This window comes from Lichenostomus cassidix, chromosome 1 (assembly GCF_008360975.1).
Source record: "Lichenostomus cassidix isolate B80296 chromosome 1, HeHo_3.0, whole genome shotgun sequence".
In the NCBI taxonomy this organism is placed as follows: domain Eukaryota; kingdom Metazoa; phylum Chordata; class Aves; order Passeriformes; family Meliphagidae; genus Lichenostomus; species Lichenostomus cassidix.
The window spans coordinates 78001841-78019977 of NC_139479.1; the positions used below are offsets into that span (position 1 = coordinate 78001841).

Here is an 18137-nt window from a genome sequence, read left to right on the forward strand (position 1 = left end):
CACACACTCTCATAAAGCCTCTCAGAACTGCATACAAATCATGACACCTGGAAGATTGTTTTATCTTCCGGTGGTCAGATTTGGCTATTTCTCATCACAGACCCACTTCAGTAGAACTGTGGATCTCAGAGGGACATATGCAAAACATTAAAAACTCATAAATTTTACAAGTACTTGTAATATTGAGCTTTTTGTATACAGGAGACTTAAAATATAATTCTATGAAATTAAAATAAAATATACAAAATCCTCTAAAGCAGTATCTTCTTTAATTTTAAAGTAAGCTCTACAAAGTCATGAAGCAGATAGTGAGGGTCTTTGTACTTCAAAATTTTGAAGCATTAGGTATGAACAGTTCTTCTCAAACTCTGATTGAAAATGTGCCCTAAGAAAATAAAAAATCTAGCAAACCCTTCTGCTACGTTTTTCATTATGTACTACTTTATACAAATATATTTAACATACACATATAAAACTTTTACATCCTAAGGTACTTTTATATATACATGTAATACACAGCGTGTTTTAAATACTGATTTTATCTCCTAACAAAACAATAGGATCTTTGGGTGAGAAAACAGAGGGAGATTGATGCTGATTTTAGCAAGGCTTTTAACACTCTCACACTATTCTACGATCCCAGTTTGGATGTTGTGGGATGGATGGATGGATGGATGGATGGATGAAGAGTGAGATGGGTAAAGAAACTGGCAGGAAAATCAGGCTCAGAGGTCAGTGACTCGAGGGTTACACACTCTGTGGAGGTGTGTAACACGTGGAGTACACAGGGCTCTGTGCTTGGCAATGACCCAGAGGATTATATTACATATAATATATAATACGTATAATATTAGATATGATTATATATGATTAATTTGATATGACCAACCGTATTATGAAGCCTGAATGATGGTCCAGAACGTGTTTTAAGCCCCTCTCCACCTTCAGCAACAAGACCTGATGAATCTTGAGACACTTGAGAATCCTGGGACAGGACTGAACACAAAAGTAACAGAAGCAGTAAGGAACAAAAAGCAATTTTTGAGTTCATAGTGAGCAATGCACAGCAGAGGGCAGTAATACTCCACTGTTGCTGGCCTCACTCTCTGGGCACTGATTTTGCCCATCCTTAACCATTTTCCTCTCACCTACACAAAACTTTCTGCTCCACCATACCACCAATTTCATCAGCAACCTGTGGTTCTCCTTGACCAGCCTTGCTAAAATTTCTAACTACCCTGACTGGTCTCCACCAAGCGGGCAGGAAGAGCTCCAAATTCATGCTTTGGCTTTGCAGAAAGAAACATGACTTTGCCAGTGTTATTGCAATAATTTCACTGGAGTGGGGGGAATCTTTTACAATCTACCATTACAGTGATTACAAAGAAAAGCAGATACTTCAAGTAAATCAGAGAAATCATTGAATTGTTTAACTATAGCATGACTACTACCATGGAACTGAATCACCTTTACCATAAGGCTCTTCCACATAAAAATATGCAAGATCTGTATCCATGCAAATAAAGCACCACAGCAAGCACCCAAAAAATGCCATTTCTGCATTCAGTGGTGATAAGCACCTTCAAAGTCTGACAATTTTATGATTGTAAATTAACTGTCACAAACAAATACAGATTCTTATTTCCAGTAATAGTTTTCAAGAAATGCTAAGTATGAAACTGAAATGAAGTCCAAGGTATGTTTTCTCCCGGTTCTAAAAGGGCTGCTACTGACAGAGATATTTCAAATCCCCAGCATTTTTAAGACTCTATACTCAGGCAAATCTAACTTCTTGTGAATCCTTACACTAGTTTGTACCTTGTAGATGCTGAAACTCAATTTCTTACCAGATGGCAAACTCTGGTTGTTCCACTTTTCCTACTATTAAAAAAGGGGGATGTTTCCTCTCAGAAGCAGCACCGGTGATGTATTGATATGATGTGACAATAATAAAGATTGTGTTCTCAATAAATATGAAACATTGTGAAACTCATTTCAGAGAGGGAAAAAAATCCCAGATTTTTTATAGCCAATATTACCCAGTAGTCTTCTACTAGGAGAAAGTAAAAAACATGAAAGGAAATACATCTATGATACATTTCTTTAGAGACCAAGTACTCTGCTCAAGTCTGCTCCTCTTCCTGGGAGCAGGATTCAGGAGACAGAGGATCCTGAAAATAAGCAAGGCCTTCAAGAATATTCCTTGAAGCAGCATGAAAACTGCAATTATCTAATCAATTGCTATTTAAATATCTCCACAGGAGAAAAAAATGCACAGTATAAAAGACTGCTAAACCTAAAGTAATAACAAGAAGCAGTGTCTAAAAATGGCTGTCAGACATTCAGAAACTAGAAACAGATTATTTATAATTTGATAAAAAAGTAAACGCTGGAACAAGCTACCAAATAATTCTCCATTTCCTGATATCTTTACATCAACATTAGATACTTTTCTGACAGAAACTTTTTATTTTCTGTAGAATATCACCATGACAGGCAGTAATTCAGGACACACAAGAGATGAGATCCAAGCATTTAATAATCCCTTGTATACAAATTCTAGAGCTATGTTACAAATGTTTCATCACTGTACTGTAATAACCTCCACTGTTCTTGTGATATTAATACCAGCAATGAACAGTATCAATTTCATGCTATAAACAAAAATATTTAATTTAAAATACATGCTCATATCCCATGACTTTATTACATTAATATCCTTAAAAATCCTGTATTTGGTGACTCAGGAAGGAAGGTTTTTCAGTCTTTTCTCCTTCCTCTAAAATATTAGTGCAAGGCTCTTATTCGTCACAGCATTCTGACACTGACATAGGATTTTCATGTTTTAACTTCCTGTCCACCACAATGTCACAAAGAATTTACATTCAAAAACTGAATCTGTAATATCCCAAATGCCACCTTTTTTCCCCCCAGCAGAAATGGCAGTAAAATAGCAAGAACTATCCTAATGTGCAATTTGAAAGACAAATGACTGAAAATTCAACCACTCAATGAAAACAATATTAAAACAGGGATTAGTCCAAATCCAACCATGTAGGCAAACAAACAAACAAATGCCAAACTGGTAATGGAAAAGACAGTCTGTTGAAATGCTGAATTATGGACAGTTATTTGGGATTACTAAAAATAAAATGAAATCTTAGGTTAGCTTGGATCACAAAAAAAAAGTCATGCTTGGAATAGCATCTCTGTACAGAGTAGCAACACATGAAGATAATCACATCTGGAACACTGCTGTAGGGAACCAATGCATATGATTTAAAAGAAACAAGATTGCTGATATGTACTGAAGGAGAGCTCTAAAAAAGGTGTAAGAATCAAATCTAGCCACTAGTTCCAGGCTGACTTCCTAAGGAAATTAGGCTTATGCCATCAAATTGCCTGTCTCATCTGCAGGGCTACCCTGTAATTCCCTATTAACAGCTTGAATTCTATTAGCCCATTCAAACTGAATTGGATTGGAAAGAACATCAAGTGTCCAAAGTTCCCAACTCATCCTGTCATGCATCAGTGTCCTGTAAAAGAGCAATTCAGGTTTTAGACTCACTGGAGGCACTTAATGCAACACCACTTCAGCAGCTGCCTGTCCTCTGGTGTAACCAGCTGATCAGTTTGTGCAGCACTTGGAACCACTCAATACTGAGCACAGGGATTCATCCTCCCCTAACCACAAGCAGTCCTCAAGACCCATTTTACATTCAGACATGCCTGCCTCTAAATTTGAGAGGCTTAAAGTCATCTTTCTTCCTGTAATAATTGGAAGAAAGAAATATAGCTAATTATAGACTTTGAAAAAAATTGCCTATTTCCCAAGGCAACTCTCCTATCAAAGGAAACTCACCTTTGTTGATAAAGTATCTGCATGTAAAATGCAGATTTACCAACTTTTTATCCTTTATGTCTGATTTGAAAAAGCATGTGAGCAGTGACTATGGATTTGTGCACATCTAGTGGTTCTGTAAACATGAAAGCAGTACAACTTGTAAGTTGTAAAGCCTTACATTATTTGGTCAAAAGCTGACACCACCAAGAACCTAACTTCAAAGAACAAGGTCAGAGATCACACAAAGCACTCATTTGCTCTTACCTTTAGAGATACAATTACATCTTGAAAACAATGGGAAAAATGCAAACACGTTTTGGTTAGAATCAAGTAGAAAAAAAAAAAAAAAAAACCAAATTAAATAAAAAAATACTCAAATTTTTTTTTACTACTCTCATAAGCAACAACCTTAAATGAACCTTAAATTTTCCCTTCAGAAAGTTTATATTTAAAGTGCAAGGGACTGTAGATTTTCTTGCTAAAATACCACACTAGTTACTGAAAGTACCAGAGAGAGCCTAACAGCCTCACATTATCAAGATTATTGCTGGCACTTTTGGTTGTTGATCTGCTCAAGAGGGCAATCCTCTTAAATACATAATCACAGAAAGCTTTGGGGTTCTCTTCTTTTAATATAGATGTTCACATAAAGTTTCCTAATCCTCTTACATAAAGTATTGCATTGTTCACATACAGTAATCTATAATGTAAAAAGACACTACACCAAGATATTTCATATATTAATTTGGTAACAGCTGCTCTAGCAATGCTTCTATAACTTACTCACAAAAATACAAGTCTTTTCTTCAAATATTATTAAAAGACAAATTATTTTAACGATAATTTAGGTTTAAATATAGATATACTTCAAAAGGAGCATTCCGAGAAATAAAGAAACAGCTGAAGGAAAATGAGCTTATATGTACTTATTCAAAACAACTCCAAGTAAATCCGATTGAATTGGAAATGATGTCTCAATCCAAACTAAATGAAAAATTCAAGATTAGAGGCAGTGGTGAAATTTCTAGCAAAACCAGGAGATGTGAACTACACAGTTGTACTGCCTGTAACAATGGGCATATGAAGGCTGCCAAGTTTCTGAGAACTCCTCGGCAGCTCCAATAATATTTTAGATGGATACTGAAACCTGTACTGGACCATGCAACCCTGTCATCTTGTAATAGGCTGTCACACCTAAGACATGATTCTTTCAAAGTTTTTTTGAGCTGATGATGATCTCAGCCTTCTATTTTTTTGTCTTAACCATATTTTAAAGTAATTTCTTATATACACTGATCTTTCAGTGGACATCTACATCAACACATTAACACTCCAGAGTTCTTTTTAAGCCTTGATTTCCTTTTTATCAATACAAGAATCACTGGGTACTAAATCAAGAATGCCACTGGTCTGCCCAAAACAGGTTCCCACCTGGAAGACCTGCAAACCTTTACAATTCTACAGGTTACAGGTGAAAAGCATATGCCTTGGACAAGAAACTGCTGACTAGCAATGAAGTGTACTGCAATGTGGACTTGTAATGGACTAGAATGATAATGGATCACAACAAAACCCAAAGATAAAAACTCATTCATTCTGAAATAAGTGTTTATTTAAACACCCTTTTTTACACTTAAAACTCAATAGAATTAAATAGCATTGCATGTTCTTTATCAAGTCAGGCAATATTCTACAAATAAGTATCAGTAAAATCAGCAATGCTGAGTGTTATTCACACAACTCTGTGAAGGAAGAGAATTTTCTCACCTGAATCATATGAAGATTCAGCAGCCAATGTCAACAATTCTTGTAATAATCTCCCTGATGGATTAGTTTGCCCTGGACTTCCATTGGAGGTTTTCCCTTCATAGTTTGTTATGCCCAAGGATAAGGTGCCTCCATGAAGACCACGACTGTGATGTTTCATACATGCAGACTCCCCAGAGGTTGAAATCAGAGAAGCTTCTCCAGTACCATCACCTGTTTTATCTAAATTTAAAAAATTCATAATCAGTTCAGGTATAGAAAGGAAGTGTTTTGCACTTCATGAGGAACACTGAGATGCACATTCTATTCTACAGAAGTAACCTGCTGAATCTGTATGGTCTCCACTTTAATGAATTTAGCCATATCACATCAGTGAACACCTTTGCATCACAGTCTATGGATTATACAGGCTGAAAGATTATACAGATCATAGACTTCCACATAGCAAATCCACCAAAACTTTCAGTAACTTCTCCAGATTCAGAGGCAATATTACTTCTCTGCTCTGGTTTAAAGATGTCTTTACAACCTGGCACACAGAACAGCCCTTTTTGGCCACACAATCCAATAAAAATCTCAAGTTTTTACTACCTACCATTACCAATGGTTTGACAATACAGGAATAAATCACCTGTGGATCATAACAGTATTACACAGCTAAGTGTATGTTACTAAGCCAAGTGCTTTTGAGAACATAAATATATTCTTCAGTCAAAACCTTCACCAACAGAATTTGTTATTTATTCAAGATACCAGATTGGTCCAACAAGAACTATTCTGCATAAACTGATGTTGACTAGCATTACTTACTTTTCTTTAATTGAAGGATCAGTAGTTTCATTATTTCACTTGCAATAAATGCCAGCCTGACAGGCCTACAATTACTCAGATTGTTCTGCAGAGCCCTTTTAAGAACACTGGCACAACATAAAACACTTTCTAATGTATTACATTTTAGATGTGAAGAGACATTGAAAAAATTAAATGTTTACCTTTAGAAAATATGAGTTTGTTGTATCTGTTAATTAATGTTTCCCATAGAGAACTGCAAAGCATTGCCTGCAGACTGTAACAAATATATTTATAAAATTGTAATTGCTCTCCAAATTTATTTTTGCAGAGAGTGTTCTGCAACTAGAAAAAACAACCTAAAAAGATAGTCTAAAAGTTTCTCTAGAAGCTTGATACTAACGCCTTACTTGAAAGATTTCAGTCACTTTCTTTGTATGCATGAAAGATAAACCTTTAAATAAAATCTACCAACTTCTCTCTAGAATTACTGTACAACTGCCTATTAACACAAACACTGCTCAAAAGAAAAATCAACAGGGAACTTATGTCACGGAATAACCATGAATTCTGTTTTCCTGGTGAAATTTTGTTTAAATTATGGTTTTCTAGACAGACACTGACAGGATCAACTTTTCTCAACTACAATTTGCTTTCCTAATATATAAGTCATACCTTCTGGAAGGCAACAATATCAGCTGTTACTTCCCAATCAGCTCAAAAGATTCTTCAGAAAAGATGATATTCCTCCAATCTACTTCTCATAACAGCACTCATTAGGTATTTTATGTATTACCTGCAAAAGAGAGGCTGCAACTCTTCGGTGTGTCTACTTCTGGAATAACACTAAGTTCATGTTGTTCCAAACCAAGCCCTAACTTGACTTTTGTCACAGGTGGTTTGGAAGATCTCAATTTTGGTTCTCTGCAGAGAACTTTCTCAGATTGTTCTGTAAAACAAAGTTGAGTATGTTACAATGAGTACACACACACACATATACATATATATACACACATATATCTCAAATGAACTTGGAGAGATGGAAGAGAACTCCATCTCAGCTGTAAAGCAATAAAAATTACAATGAAAAATAACATTCAGCCTTACCAGTTTGCTCAACTGGACCAATGCACTGTGAAATCATTCTGTGAAATTTACTCTTGCCACAATTCTCTTGCTGGTAGTTTTCTGAGACTTGGAAAAAGTCAGTTCTATCAATCCAGTTGGGCTTTTGTGCCTCTGTCATTTCTTCATTTGGGTGCAAATGTCTCACCTTAGAAGAAGGGGAAGCAGCTTTATATAAGATTATATTTATACTCATTTAATAAACAAGCATTTTCTCAGTGTGTACTCCATGCAGGACAGTATCAAGTATGTCGAGAAAGTAGTTCAAGTATGCAAGACATCTGCTTAGCTCACAAAAACATTTGGACATAGAGGTATTTTACTTAGTTCTACAAACCTAACATGCTAAAACACAGTTAGTTACATGTTCTAGGCCTTTATGCAGTTAGATCAGAATACTCATCATTTTTAACAGGAAAAATTTTTGAAAAGGCTTCTTTTAGTTTTTCAGCTCCCAAATTCAATTTTAGCTGCTAGGAGACTGCAAAATCAAAAGACAGCAACTATAGAGAACAGTTATTCTTCTAAGATGGCTTCTGTTAAAAAAAAAAAAAAACAACCAAAAAACACCACAAAGGGAGGCAAAAGGATGCTCTTTAAAAGCTCAAAAAAAACCCTTAAATTTTTCTTCTGTTACTGAAAAACAAGCAGATTACAAGTCAAGACTGCAGCTGCCAAACCAATTTCCTAGTAGATACACACAAAAAGGCTAGCTTTAAAAACAATCTATTCAAGATGCTTATGGTATCTTTTCAGGTATTGCTTAAGCATTTTTAATACAAGGGCTATTTTACACACAGAGGTGCATTTATAGATATGAAGACAACTCTACCTACAGGTATTTCAGACAACATAACAATTGCAAAAGGCATCATGTTCAGAGACCAAGCACGTACATTCACACTATTTCTGTTAGACTGAACAGAACTGTGCTCTTGGGGCTTACAGAGGAAAAGTACTGATTACAAATCACAAGTCCTAATTAAAATTTTCATTATGGTAAATCACCTAAAACCATCAACACTCCATGGGGTACTCTGCTAATTGGTAGCACTGACTCATAGGTTTGATCACCTATTAGATGATTCCTCATGCAAAGTGTTTATAAAGCTTACCTGCTTGCTTAGAAATTCTTTCAAAGCCTCTTGCTGTCTCTGCATGTGTTCCTTCAATTTTTCTTGCCTCTGTAAAAGTAGTTGTTCCTGTATTCTCTGTTTAGAAATAAGAGCTTCTCTTTGTGCATCTAGCTGCTCTTGCAATTCTTTCAAATACTTTTGCTGAGCTTGGATGCTTTCTGATGAGGCCAACACTCTGTCCCTTAAATTCAGTATACCAGAATAATTTAACAAAGATGCATCTCCTGGTTTTGATGTCAACAGTTCCTCAACACGCTGGGCTTTAGATTCTTCATGCGCTAGAGCCATGGGTTCAGAAACATTGAGGAGTTGATCAGGGATTGTTTTGCTGGTGGTCTCTACAGATCCCTCCTGATAAGCTAAGGGACCAGCTGAGGCTATACAAGATGTTTTTGCTGCTGGCATGAGGAATGTCTTAAAAGGATGCTCTTTTCCAGCTTGTGTCTCTGTTTGACAGTTAGGTATCTTCTGAGATAACTCAATAGAGTGTACTGTTTCTGAAGACTCAGAGGAACTTTCTGCAGGCAACACAAACTTCATGTGTTGTTGGTGTGCTTCTGGTTGTGTTCTTACTGCTTCTGGTTGTGTTCTTCTTGCTTCTGGTTGTGTTCTTACTGCAGTGACATCTTTCCTGACTAACCCTGATGGTAACTGGGCCTGGGATGGTTCTCTGATGTGACTATTGGCAGCTTCAAACACTCCCACTTGTTCCTGTGAAGGACTGACACAAGGCAAGTGAAACTCTCCATGCTTCAATTTTGATGCTTCTGAAAACTGCACTGATCTGCCATGACAAGCATTATACATTTGCTCTTCCTGCTTCCATGAAGATGGTTTTTCCAACACAGGCAGCGTTGCTGAAAATGCAGGTAATGACCACGCATGTTCTTGGGCGTGAACTTGTTCTGATGCCTGGTACTGTGCTGGCTGTGCTCCTTGCCTCTGCAGGAGTGGTTCTGAGCCAGGCTCTACAATAATGGATTTTGTTTCCATTGAGCTCAGAGGTGGTGCAGAAGTAGATGAGTACCTTTGCTTCAGTGTATTCTGATACTCCTGTAAATGCTTTTTAGCTTCTTCAATAGTCTGTTTGTGCAACCTGAACAGAATGAAAACATGAATCTTTTCACAGCAGTGCAAAAATAAACCTCAATTTCAATAATGAAGGCAATTCAAATTATTTTGAACAGGCTTGCATTCCACCAAGGCAATTACCTATTTTGCTGTAGAAGGCGTTGTTGAAAATTACGGATGGTCTGTATATGACTCTCTTCTCCTGGACTCCTGGTTTCTGATACAGTAGCATTTCCAGTCTAATCAAAATAAAATAATTTTAATTACACATATACTACTAACTCACAGAAAACTATTATGGCAACAACCTCAAGCTGTATGTTCTTCCTCCTAAGTTAACAGAAGCCACTGGGTAGCACCATGTTTGAAGTCTGTGAGATTTCAGCCTGAGGCAATGATGCTAAAGAAGTTTCTACAACAGATGGCCCACAGCTACAGTCTCTCTGCACACACCATCAAAGTCAATGGTGCTTACAGCAGCTCAGCCTAAAGAGGTAAATATATCCTGCAAACTCAGGGAGTAATGAACCAATATAGCTGCACCTCACCAGAAATCAGGCTCTCGAAAGAGTATAGGTTGTGCAAATCAACCAAGATTTTATACAAAAAAAGATTACTTTCCTTCAACATCCTCCATAAATTCTTCTTAAGTGGCTGTTTTGAGATTTACAAACAAAAAATAGAGGCAGATTTTTGTGTCTTTTTTCCCCACTATGATTTCTTTTTTCTCCTCCTGAAAAAGGTTATTTCTAAATGCACAATCATTATGTGACTGTAATCAGATTTTACTACCAGGTATTATAAACAGACATGCTGTCCCTGGGACTATAGAGAGACAATACAACACTCAAAGTCACAGAATCATAAAATCACAGAATATCTTGAGCTAAAAGGGACCCACAAGGCATCAAAGTCCAGTTCCTGGCCCTGCACAGGACCATCCCAAAGAGTTATACCATGTGCCGTAGTGCACTGTCAAAATACTTCTTGAATTCAGACAGACTTGGTGCTATTACCACTGCTCTGGGAGCTGTTCCAGTGCCCAATCACCCTCCTGGTTAAAAACATTTTTTCATAATATCTAACCTATATCTCTCCTGACACAGATTCATGCCACTACTTTGGGTCCAGTGATACCACATGAAATAGAAGCCTCTACATTAGAAAAAAAGCTTTTGTATGCACAAATTTCTAGTTCACAGCCTAAGAAATCAAAATTTTCTAGACTGATATAGTTTAAAATTGGTAAATGGTGTTCTTTATTATAATAGTAATTAAAAACCTACACCAAATTTTCCATAATTCTTCACCTCATGTTCTGTTTGGTTCTTCTGATCTGTAGAAGGGAGACTGTGGCTTTCTACCAGCTGATGCTGCTCTTCCTCTTCTTTTTTTTTCTTAGCCTCCTCCAAACAGGTTTGCATTTGGATCTTCAGATAATCAGCTTCCAAAAGTGCTTTCTCTTCCTCAATTTTTTTAATCAAGGCCAACTGCTCCTGCTTCTGTTGCTCTATTTCCCCATTCTACCGAAAAGAAAAATGAGGGGGAATCTCTAGAACTGAATGACAAAGAAACCAAACTGCTCACACACACCACCACACACAGAACTTTGTTCCAAATTACAGAAGAAATTCTATTGTTTGTGATAGGTTTCCAAACTGCAACAGACCTTTAAAGGTAGTTCCAAAGTCTATAGGAATAATTTTGTTTTACTGGTCTGGTATTTCCAACAGTCCCTGAATTAATTTACTATTGCCTTATTATCTCTTCTCAAATTAATAAACTGGTTAAAATCAGAATCCATTCGCGATACATTATTATTTTCTGAAGACTGCAAAAGAAGTCCTTTTCTTAAACTTACCTCAGAAATCCATTTTGTGTTTTATTGAGTTTTTCATCAGAGTTCAACACATTTAAATGTTAATTCAAGCCTTACAAAACTTCTGATATAGCTAATGTATAACCACTTTGAGAGCACTCCAAAAACCTCTGAAGTAGTACAACCACTTTGACAGCACTCCATAAACCTCTGTTTTATTCTCTTTCCATGTACCTATCAGCTACAATTCACTTAGATCCACACTCAGCAACAGCATATGTGCTTTTAGAATGGAAGCAAAGAAAAATTTCAAAGTACTGGCAAAGATGACGTGGACAACAGCCTTTAATGACAATCTGAATGGGAATGTCAGGAAAAGCAACCCGAGAAAAAGCTGAACCTGAGAACAGTTAATGTGGACACCTGGCCAGGCGCAAAGTGGGAGAAAGTGAAGGTTAAAGAAAGTAGCCACACTTTCATAAAGGATCTGTTGCTTTTTTTTTTCCCCCCTAAAATGTTTGTTAATATTTTGTCAAATTTTTGTTTTCTTTATTTCTGAACCTAAACTCTAAAATTTAAAGCTGCAATGAGACCCAAATTTCAACTTTTTTTTTAAAAAGTAAACCACCATGTAGTAGCTGGTCGGTCTCTAGCAATACAACAAAAATTAAAATACAATGAAACACATATGCAATACACAAATAATAACACAAAGTTATTATTTTCTAAGTATAATAAATACAGCATTTCCAGAGACACAAAAACCTCTTTTCATCTGCTTCCTGGTTAACCAGAAAAAAAATTACTCAAGTTTTGCATGCTTTTCCTGTCACTCTAAACACAGTCCCATAGACCTTCCTACATTATTACACAAGGTTAATTAAGTTTTCAGAATTGTGTATTGCTCTCTGTATCCTCCCTTTATAAAGCAAAGGTAGTAACGTACAGTTGGAATTTTCCTTTAACCATGGTTACATTCCTTCCCTACAGGACTTGCTAGATTTTAAGAAACTTGGGTTTTCCACTCTATTCTAAATTCCAGGTAGAGTTTCGTCATTTTTAAAAAGTATAGAAAATGTCACAGTAAAAGTTTGTATGTCAAGAGCACCTATAGCTCCTGTATAACCTGAAACATTTTGAAGTCTTCTGTAAATAATTTTTTTACACCCTAACTGAGATAGGAATAAATACAAACACACTTACCCACTTCTGTCTCTCCTCTTCTATTCTAATTTTAGCTGCCTCTTCCATTCTGATTTTAGCTGCTTGTTCTTGAGGATGGATTAGAACTGACTGTTCATCTGCAACTGTATTTTCCAATGTTTTCATAGGGCCTAAAATATACATGTTGTTTAGCTGTAATTGCAGTCAGAGTGAGCCTTGGATCTTCTTTACATCTTGCTTTACCGTTTCCCAATATCTTTAAGCAAAATGGATAAGCTGCTCTTGAAAAGATCTCTATCCTACTTCTCTGCCTTTCTCCATAAGCTGGAAAATCAGGTTTTTATACTATTTAAGTCTTTAATTGCCCTTTATTGTGTGTCTTTCTTGAATACACAGTAATGTCCCTGCTTCAATAGGACTGAAAATTACTTATAAAAGATTACCTGGGAGCTCAAAAGCAAGATCATCCTGAAGAATCAAAACCCACACATTAACCTCTTGGAAGAAAGAGGGTCTAAAACTGGCAGTCACTGGGTAAATGATCTAACACTTGACTATTGCACAAAAAGCAAGTCTCAATCCTGTACTCTTAGCTTCAAATAGCAGCTCACACTGCACTCTCCAATCCCCAGGCATTAGGCAGGCATATCCATGTACATGCTTGAACTAAATCACTTTATTTTGTTTAAAAACCAAGTACTCTATGAAAGAAAAAAAAAAAACAACAAAAAACCAAACAAAAAAACCCCCACAAAAACCCTAAAAACAGCAACAAAAAAAAATCCCAACCAAAAAAACCCTAAAAAAACCCCAAAACCAACCCAAAAAACCCCAACAACCCCAAACAAAAAACACACAACCAAAAAACATGCCACAACTTGATCACTTGAAAACTTCAGAAATCCCACTCAGCATACAAGACTACCAGCTTCAGCACTACCCTAACCAGAAGGGCACCAAGGATAAACACAGGAAGTAACCCCAAGATGATTTGGCTACCAAACATTAGACATTGCTATAAATTTCAGTTTTACAAAAAGGCTTTTTGGAACGGTGCGTAAAAGCAGAAAAAAAATCCACTGATCAGCTTATGCTTGTCTTGGGCATCTATAGCCGTGAATATCCAAAGACAGTGGCTTTTCCAGTTCAGCAGGTACAGAACTTCAGGGCCAACTCCTGCACTGAGATTTCTATCCCCAGAAGCAAATACCTGTTAAAGCATGGCAATATCAAGTGTGAAGCGTGACAACATTTTGGGTGAGATTTGAAAGACAGGTATTCTGGACATCTGTTCTCTTCAAGATCTTAATGGATAGGCTGGACATTAGAGCAAAAACCTCTCCTATTTGTGGTTTCAACAAATCCACAATGCCTTGTGAGCACAGATAGGAAACTGTACTTTCATTCAACATGACAAAACATTTAACACTGAAGGCTCATTATAGAGTTTTGTCACAGCTTCCCTCCCCACAAGTATTTTTGCTCCTACACAACAAACTTTGATGCAAGTATGTACTACATACCTTTGGCTTCAGATACTGTATTTTTCTGCTGCTCATTGTTAAGTTCTAAATCACATAATGGTCTCTCTTCACTAGCAATTGTGCCTGATACAATAGTCTCAAATTCACTCTGACTCTCACTTTTTGATGTCCACTCCTCTTTTTGGTTTCTAATCTTCTTCAACAATTTCTTTAATGCAAGTTTTGATCGAGGTTGGCAAGTTTGTCCTTCTTCATGTCCTATAAAGAATATATACTGTTAAGTTTTGGGTAATGAATATCTTCACATCATTAAAAAAAAACAACTATATTTTAAAAATTGTCTACAGAGTTGGACAAATAGCTTTTAAAATCTTAGCAATATTTTCCGTTACCTGCAAGAGAGAAGCAGTAATTTGTCTCTTCAAGCTATAAAGAAGGGCTAAGCTGAATGTAGGGTTTCACAAACTGCTGCAGAAATAAGCAGTACTATCCCCACACCTGCCTGCATTTCCTGCCCTCTGCTTTTTATCAACACTGGCAGCACAATGCACCACAGACCAAACACCAGACTGTACCACGCCAAGGATGCAGAAGATGCAAGCAGCAAAGTTCACTGAGACACTTGTGACTCACATCACATGACCCTGGACATGCCACAAGCAAACATGACACTCATGCATCTCTTCCAGCCTACTCACAATATGCAGCAACTCAACCTCAAACCTGAACATAAAGGACACACAATGAGCAGACTTGCATACAAAGGAAACCTTTAACTTTGAAATACTTCAAACCAGAAAATTATTGTTTAAGTTCACACACCAGCATCAGTCCACAATTCATATTAATTATATAGGAATAATTATGGCTACTAACAACGTAGTTCTTACTACTGAAAATTGTTCTCAGTATACTAATGAACTACCAGAAAAAGAAATCATACTTTCATTTTTAAATTCGTAATCATTAGGGTATCATCATCTGTGCTAAACAGCATAAACCACATGATGCGGAAATATTTTACACACATTAAGAAGCTTTACTATTGAAGGCATTTTAGTTATTACTAAAATTAATTTATTTTATATATAGACTAATATTTCCTAATAAAAAATTAAAAAGTTTAAGTATGAAATTTAGAAGTTTTACTTTCTGGTTTATTAGGGACCTCTTCTTCTATCACAGATTCTGATTCTTTTTGAGTATCACAAGGAAGCTCTGGCTGAGTGTCACAAGCAGATTCTTGCTCCAAAGAGATATCAAGATCATTATCTTGAGCTCTGTCAGAAGGGGCTGGCAAAGGTTGTGGTTCAAACTGCAAAATCAGGTCTCCTTTCATGTCTAATTAAAGAACACAATGAAATAAAATGACCATTTGGAATACAAACAACACTGCAAGACTACATTCACATACAAATCCCCAGGAAATTCAAGTATCAACAGATTGTTTCACAATAGATTTAATCCAACTTTTTTTCCTGCCAAAACAGAAGACTCAAAACTGTTTAGATCAATAGCCATCTATTCATTCAGAACCTCCACAGCAGTTTCCACTAGAATATGCTATGTTTTTCAAAATAAAAGTTGATGTTATGAAAGGCTCATCTTTACACAAAAAGCAGCTCACAGAACTTCATCTGGGAAAAGACACACCCTGACCTGGCTGCTCAGGAGGCTGCCACAGGAGGGTGATCACATGGTCCTGGTGTGAAATCCCAGAAGACTGCAAAACAGGAATTTTGCGGGATACTGCCTACAAGGAATGTTGGACACAGGGGAAGGTCACCTTGGAATTGTATCCTTGTTATATATAATTAGGGGAGGAACCCAAGGCAGGGAAAGGGAAGGATCAACTTAGTCAGGGGGCAGAACAAGTATGAGACAAAAATATAAAAACAGTGAGATAAAATGAGACTGTCAATACCTTTGTCTGTGCCTGATAGTCTGCTCTGTCTTCTCACCAAATTCCACTGGTAGCTGTCTTCCAGTGTGTAGACATGTGTGTGTATAGATAAATAAGGGCCAGCAACTCAAATAGGGACCAGAAGTGACAAGTGCACCTGTGTCTAGAGCACTGACAACTGCAGATGCCATAATGAGTGGATTTAGCTGGGGATGAGTATCAGCATGCAGTGGCTAGTAAATTGCAAGCCAGACTACACAGCAAGAATGGTGAGAGGCTTAGGAGCTACACATCAGGCAGCTCTAAGACTGTGCTGGGTATTGCAGAGGCCAGAGGATTTACTAGCTGTCTAGTGGAGGGATCAGGAGACCCAAGCATTCAAGCCAGCCACAGAAGAGATGAAGGGATCCTAAGAAACCTGCCAGCACCTGTGTGTGCATCTCCAAGACAACAGCATCCAGGGTCAGCTCCTGGGTAGACTGAGTATGTAAGATCAGTTCCTACAGGGATCCACAGCATGTGAATGTCTGTGCACATGCTCACATGCGCAGCAGGCTCCATGCAGCAGCACCTGGAATGGACCAGCAGATCTTGGGTGTTCACATGTCCAGGAGCCAGCAACTGGGAAGACTAAGGATCAAGGGCCAGCTGCCAGACACAGTGAGTGTCTAAAGCTATTCACCAAGTGATCCACAGCACATATTTCAGCACATGTGCATTTGAGTGCATGTGAATATGACAGGTAAGTGTAAGGCTCCAGGATGAAGCTGGGTAGACTGGGTGTTTAAGACCTAAGAAGGATCTGTAGAGTAGCAGATAGAGACCTGGGATACAGGGGACAACTACTGAATAGAGAGTCTAAGACCACCTGCTGGAGTGACCCATATTATATGCACAGACATATATCCCACTAACAGGCCTTCATCTTGATCAGCCAGAGCAATAAACAGAAGGGGGCCATTTGTGCTGTTTGTACTTTATGTGAGTGCTGTGTTTTCTGTGTTGGCCTGCTTGGCCAGCTTTGTGCAGGTGCCCTGAAAGCCTGGTTTGTGTGTGTGCCTACTGTGAATACACACAGGGCCTTGCTACCAGCTGGACCTGGAAGAGGGAGCTGCAGCAGCCCCTCCTCCATTGGGTACCAGATTCAGCAACTCCAACAAAGAACTTACTCCTGTCTTCACTGTACATTTCTTCAAATGCAGACTCCAATTCTCTCTGCCATTCTTCTTTTATTTCCCTGCGTTTGCATGGTGGCACTGAAAGCTGACGTGGCATCTGTGCGACAACCTGCATCCTGCGCATCCGATCCTGAGTCTGCATTTGTTCCAGTTCCTCCAGGAGCCTTTCCCTGCCCTTCAAGTACAAAGAAGGGATAACATAAACTTTTAGTGTTCACATTCAGACAGCCACACACCAGGACTGATACAAAATGCTTCCATTTGGTCATTATGATGTTTGTTTAATCCTTAATGTTCCAAGAACTTCCTCAGGAGAAGGCTGTATCAGACCTTTAGACACAGGAGTCATCAACACTACCTAGAAGATCTAATGTTAAATAAAGGATCACACTCTACACCAGAGTGTAGGCCAACTTTCCTCAAGAAAATTAAATCTTCTGTTTTTATAAGGTAAACGAGTACTTCTTTTGGCAAGTATCTTTTGTTACTATGTAATTCAGCAACTGCCACTTTTTAAGACATAAACTAAATGCTCTTTGGCACACTGAATATAAGTGAGAGCTATTTTTAAAAAAAAACGTTTGCTGGGAGGTTTTTTTTTTTCTGTTAATTTCAGGAGCACTGGTAACATTTCCAGAAATCCCTGTTTTAATTTGGTTACTCATTCAGGGCCAATCATATCTCAGCTGGTAAAAAGGAAGCTTTTGCTATTTCTAGCCACCAAAAATACTTGTGAAGGTAAAAGACAATGAAATTTATTTGAATGTAGCTCTCAGTACAAAGACTTTTCTGAGTAGTTCAGTTTCTATTTCTTAAAGGAAACAATTTCAACATTTCCAGACTTGCACGCTAACAGA

The 18137-nt window shown here is 37.5% G+C and overlaps 1 protein-coding gene and 1 non-coding gene across 3 annotated transcripts in view; both read right to left on the reverse strand.

Annotated features, from left to right (window-relative positions):
* Window positions 1-18137, reverse strand: part of CEP295 (centrosomal protein 295) — a 40730-nt gene that overhangs the window by 12297 nt on the left and 10296 nt on the right. The window contains exons 8-18 of one of the 2 annotated variants that reach the window (XM_085065048.1): window positions 17272-17455; window positions 15349-15540; window positions 14239-14457; window positions 12755-12885; window positions 11043-11255; window positions 9874-9971; window positions 8641-9757; window positions 7508-7673; window positions 7197-7349; window positions 5612-5833; window positions 890-996 (exon numbers count right to left, since the gene is read on the reverse strand). In XM_085065048.1, coding sequence (XP_084921174.1) covers window positions 890-996; window positions 5612-5833; window positions 7197-7349; window positions 7508-7673; window positions 8641-9757; window positions 9874-9971; window positions 11043-11255; window positions 12755-12885; window positions 14239-14457; window positions 15349-15540; window positions 17272-17455 — 2802 coding nt within the window. Of the gene's footprint in view, window positions 1-889; window positions 997-5611; window positions 5834-7196; window positions 7350-7507; window positions 7674-8640; window positions 9758-9873; window positions 9972-11018; window positions 11256-12754; window positions 12886-14238; window positions 14458-15348; window positions 15541-17271; window positions 17456-18137 lie in introns of both variants that reach the window. The other variant, XM_085065041.1, reaches the window with a different exon arrangement.
* LOC146444990 (small nucleolar RNA U2-19) lies at window positions 20-103 on the reverse strand. Its single transcript, XR_014855846.1, has one exon. It is a non-coding gene; the product is annotated as a small nucleolar RNA U2-19 (small nucleolar RNA).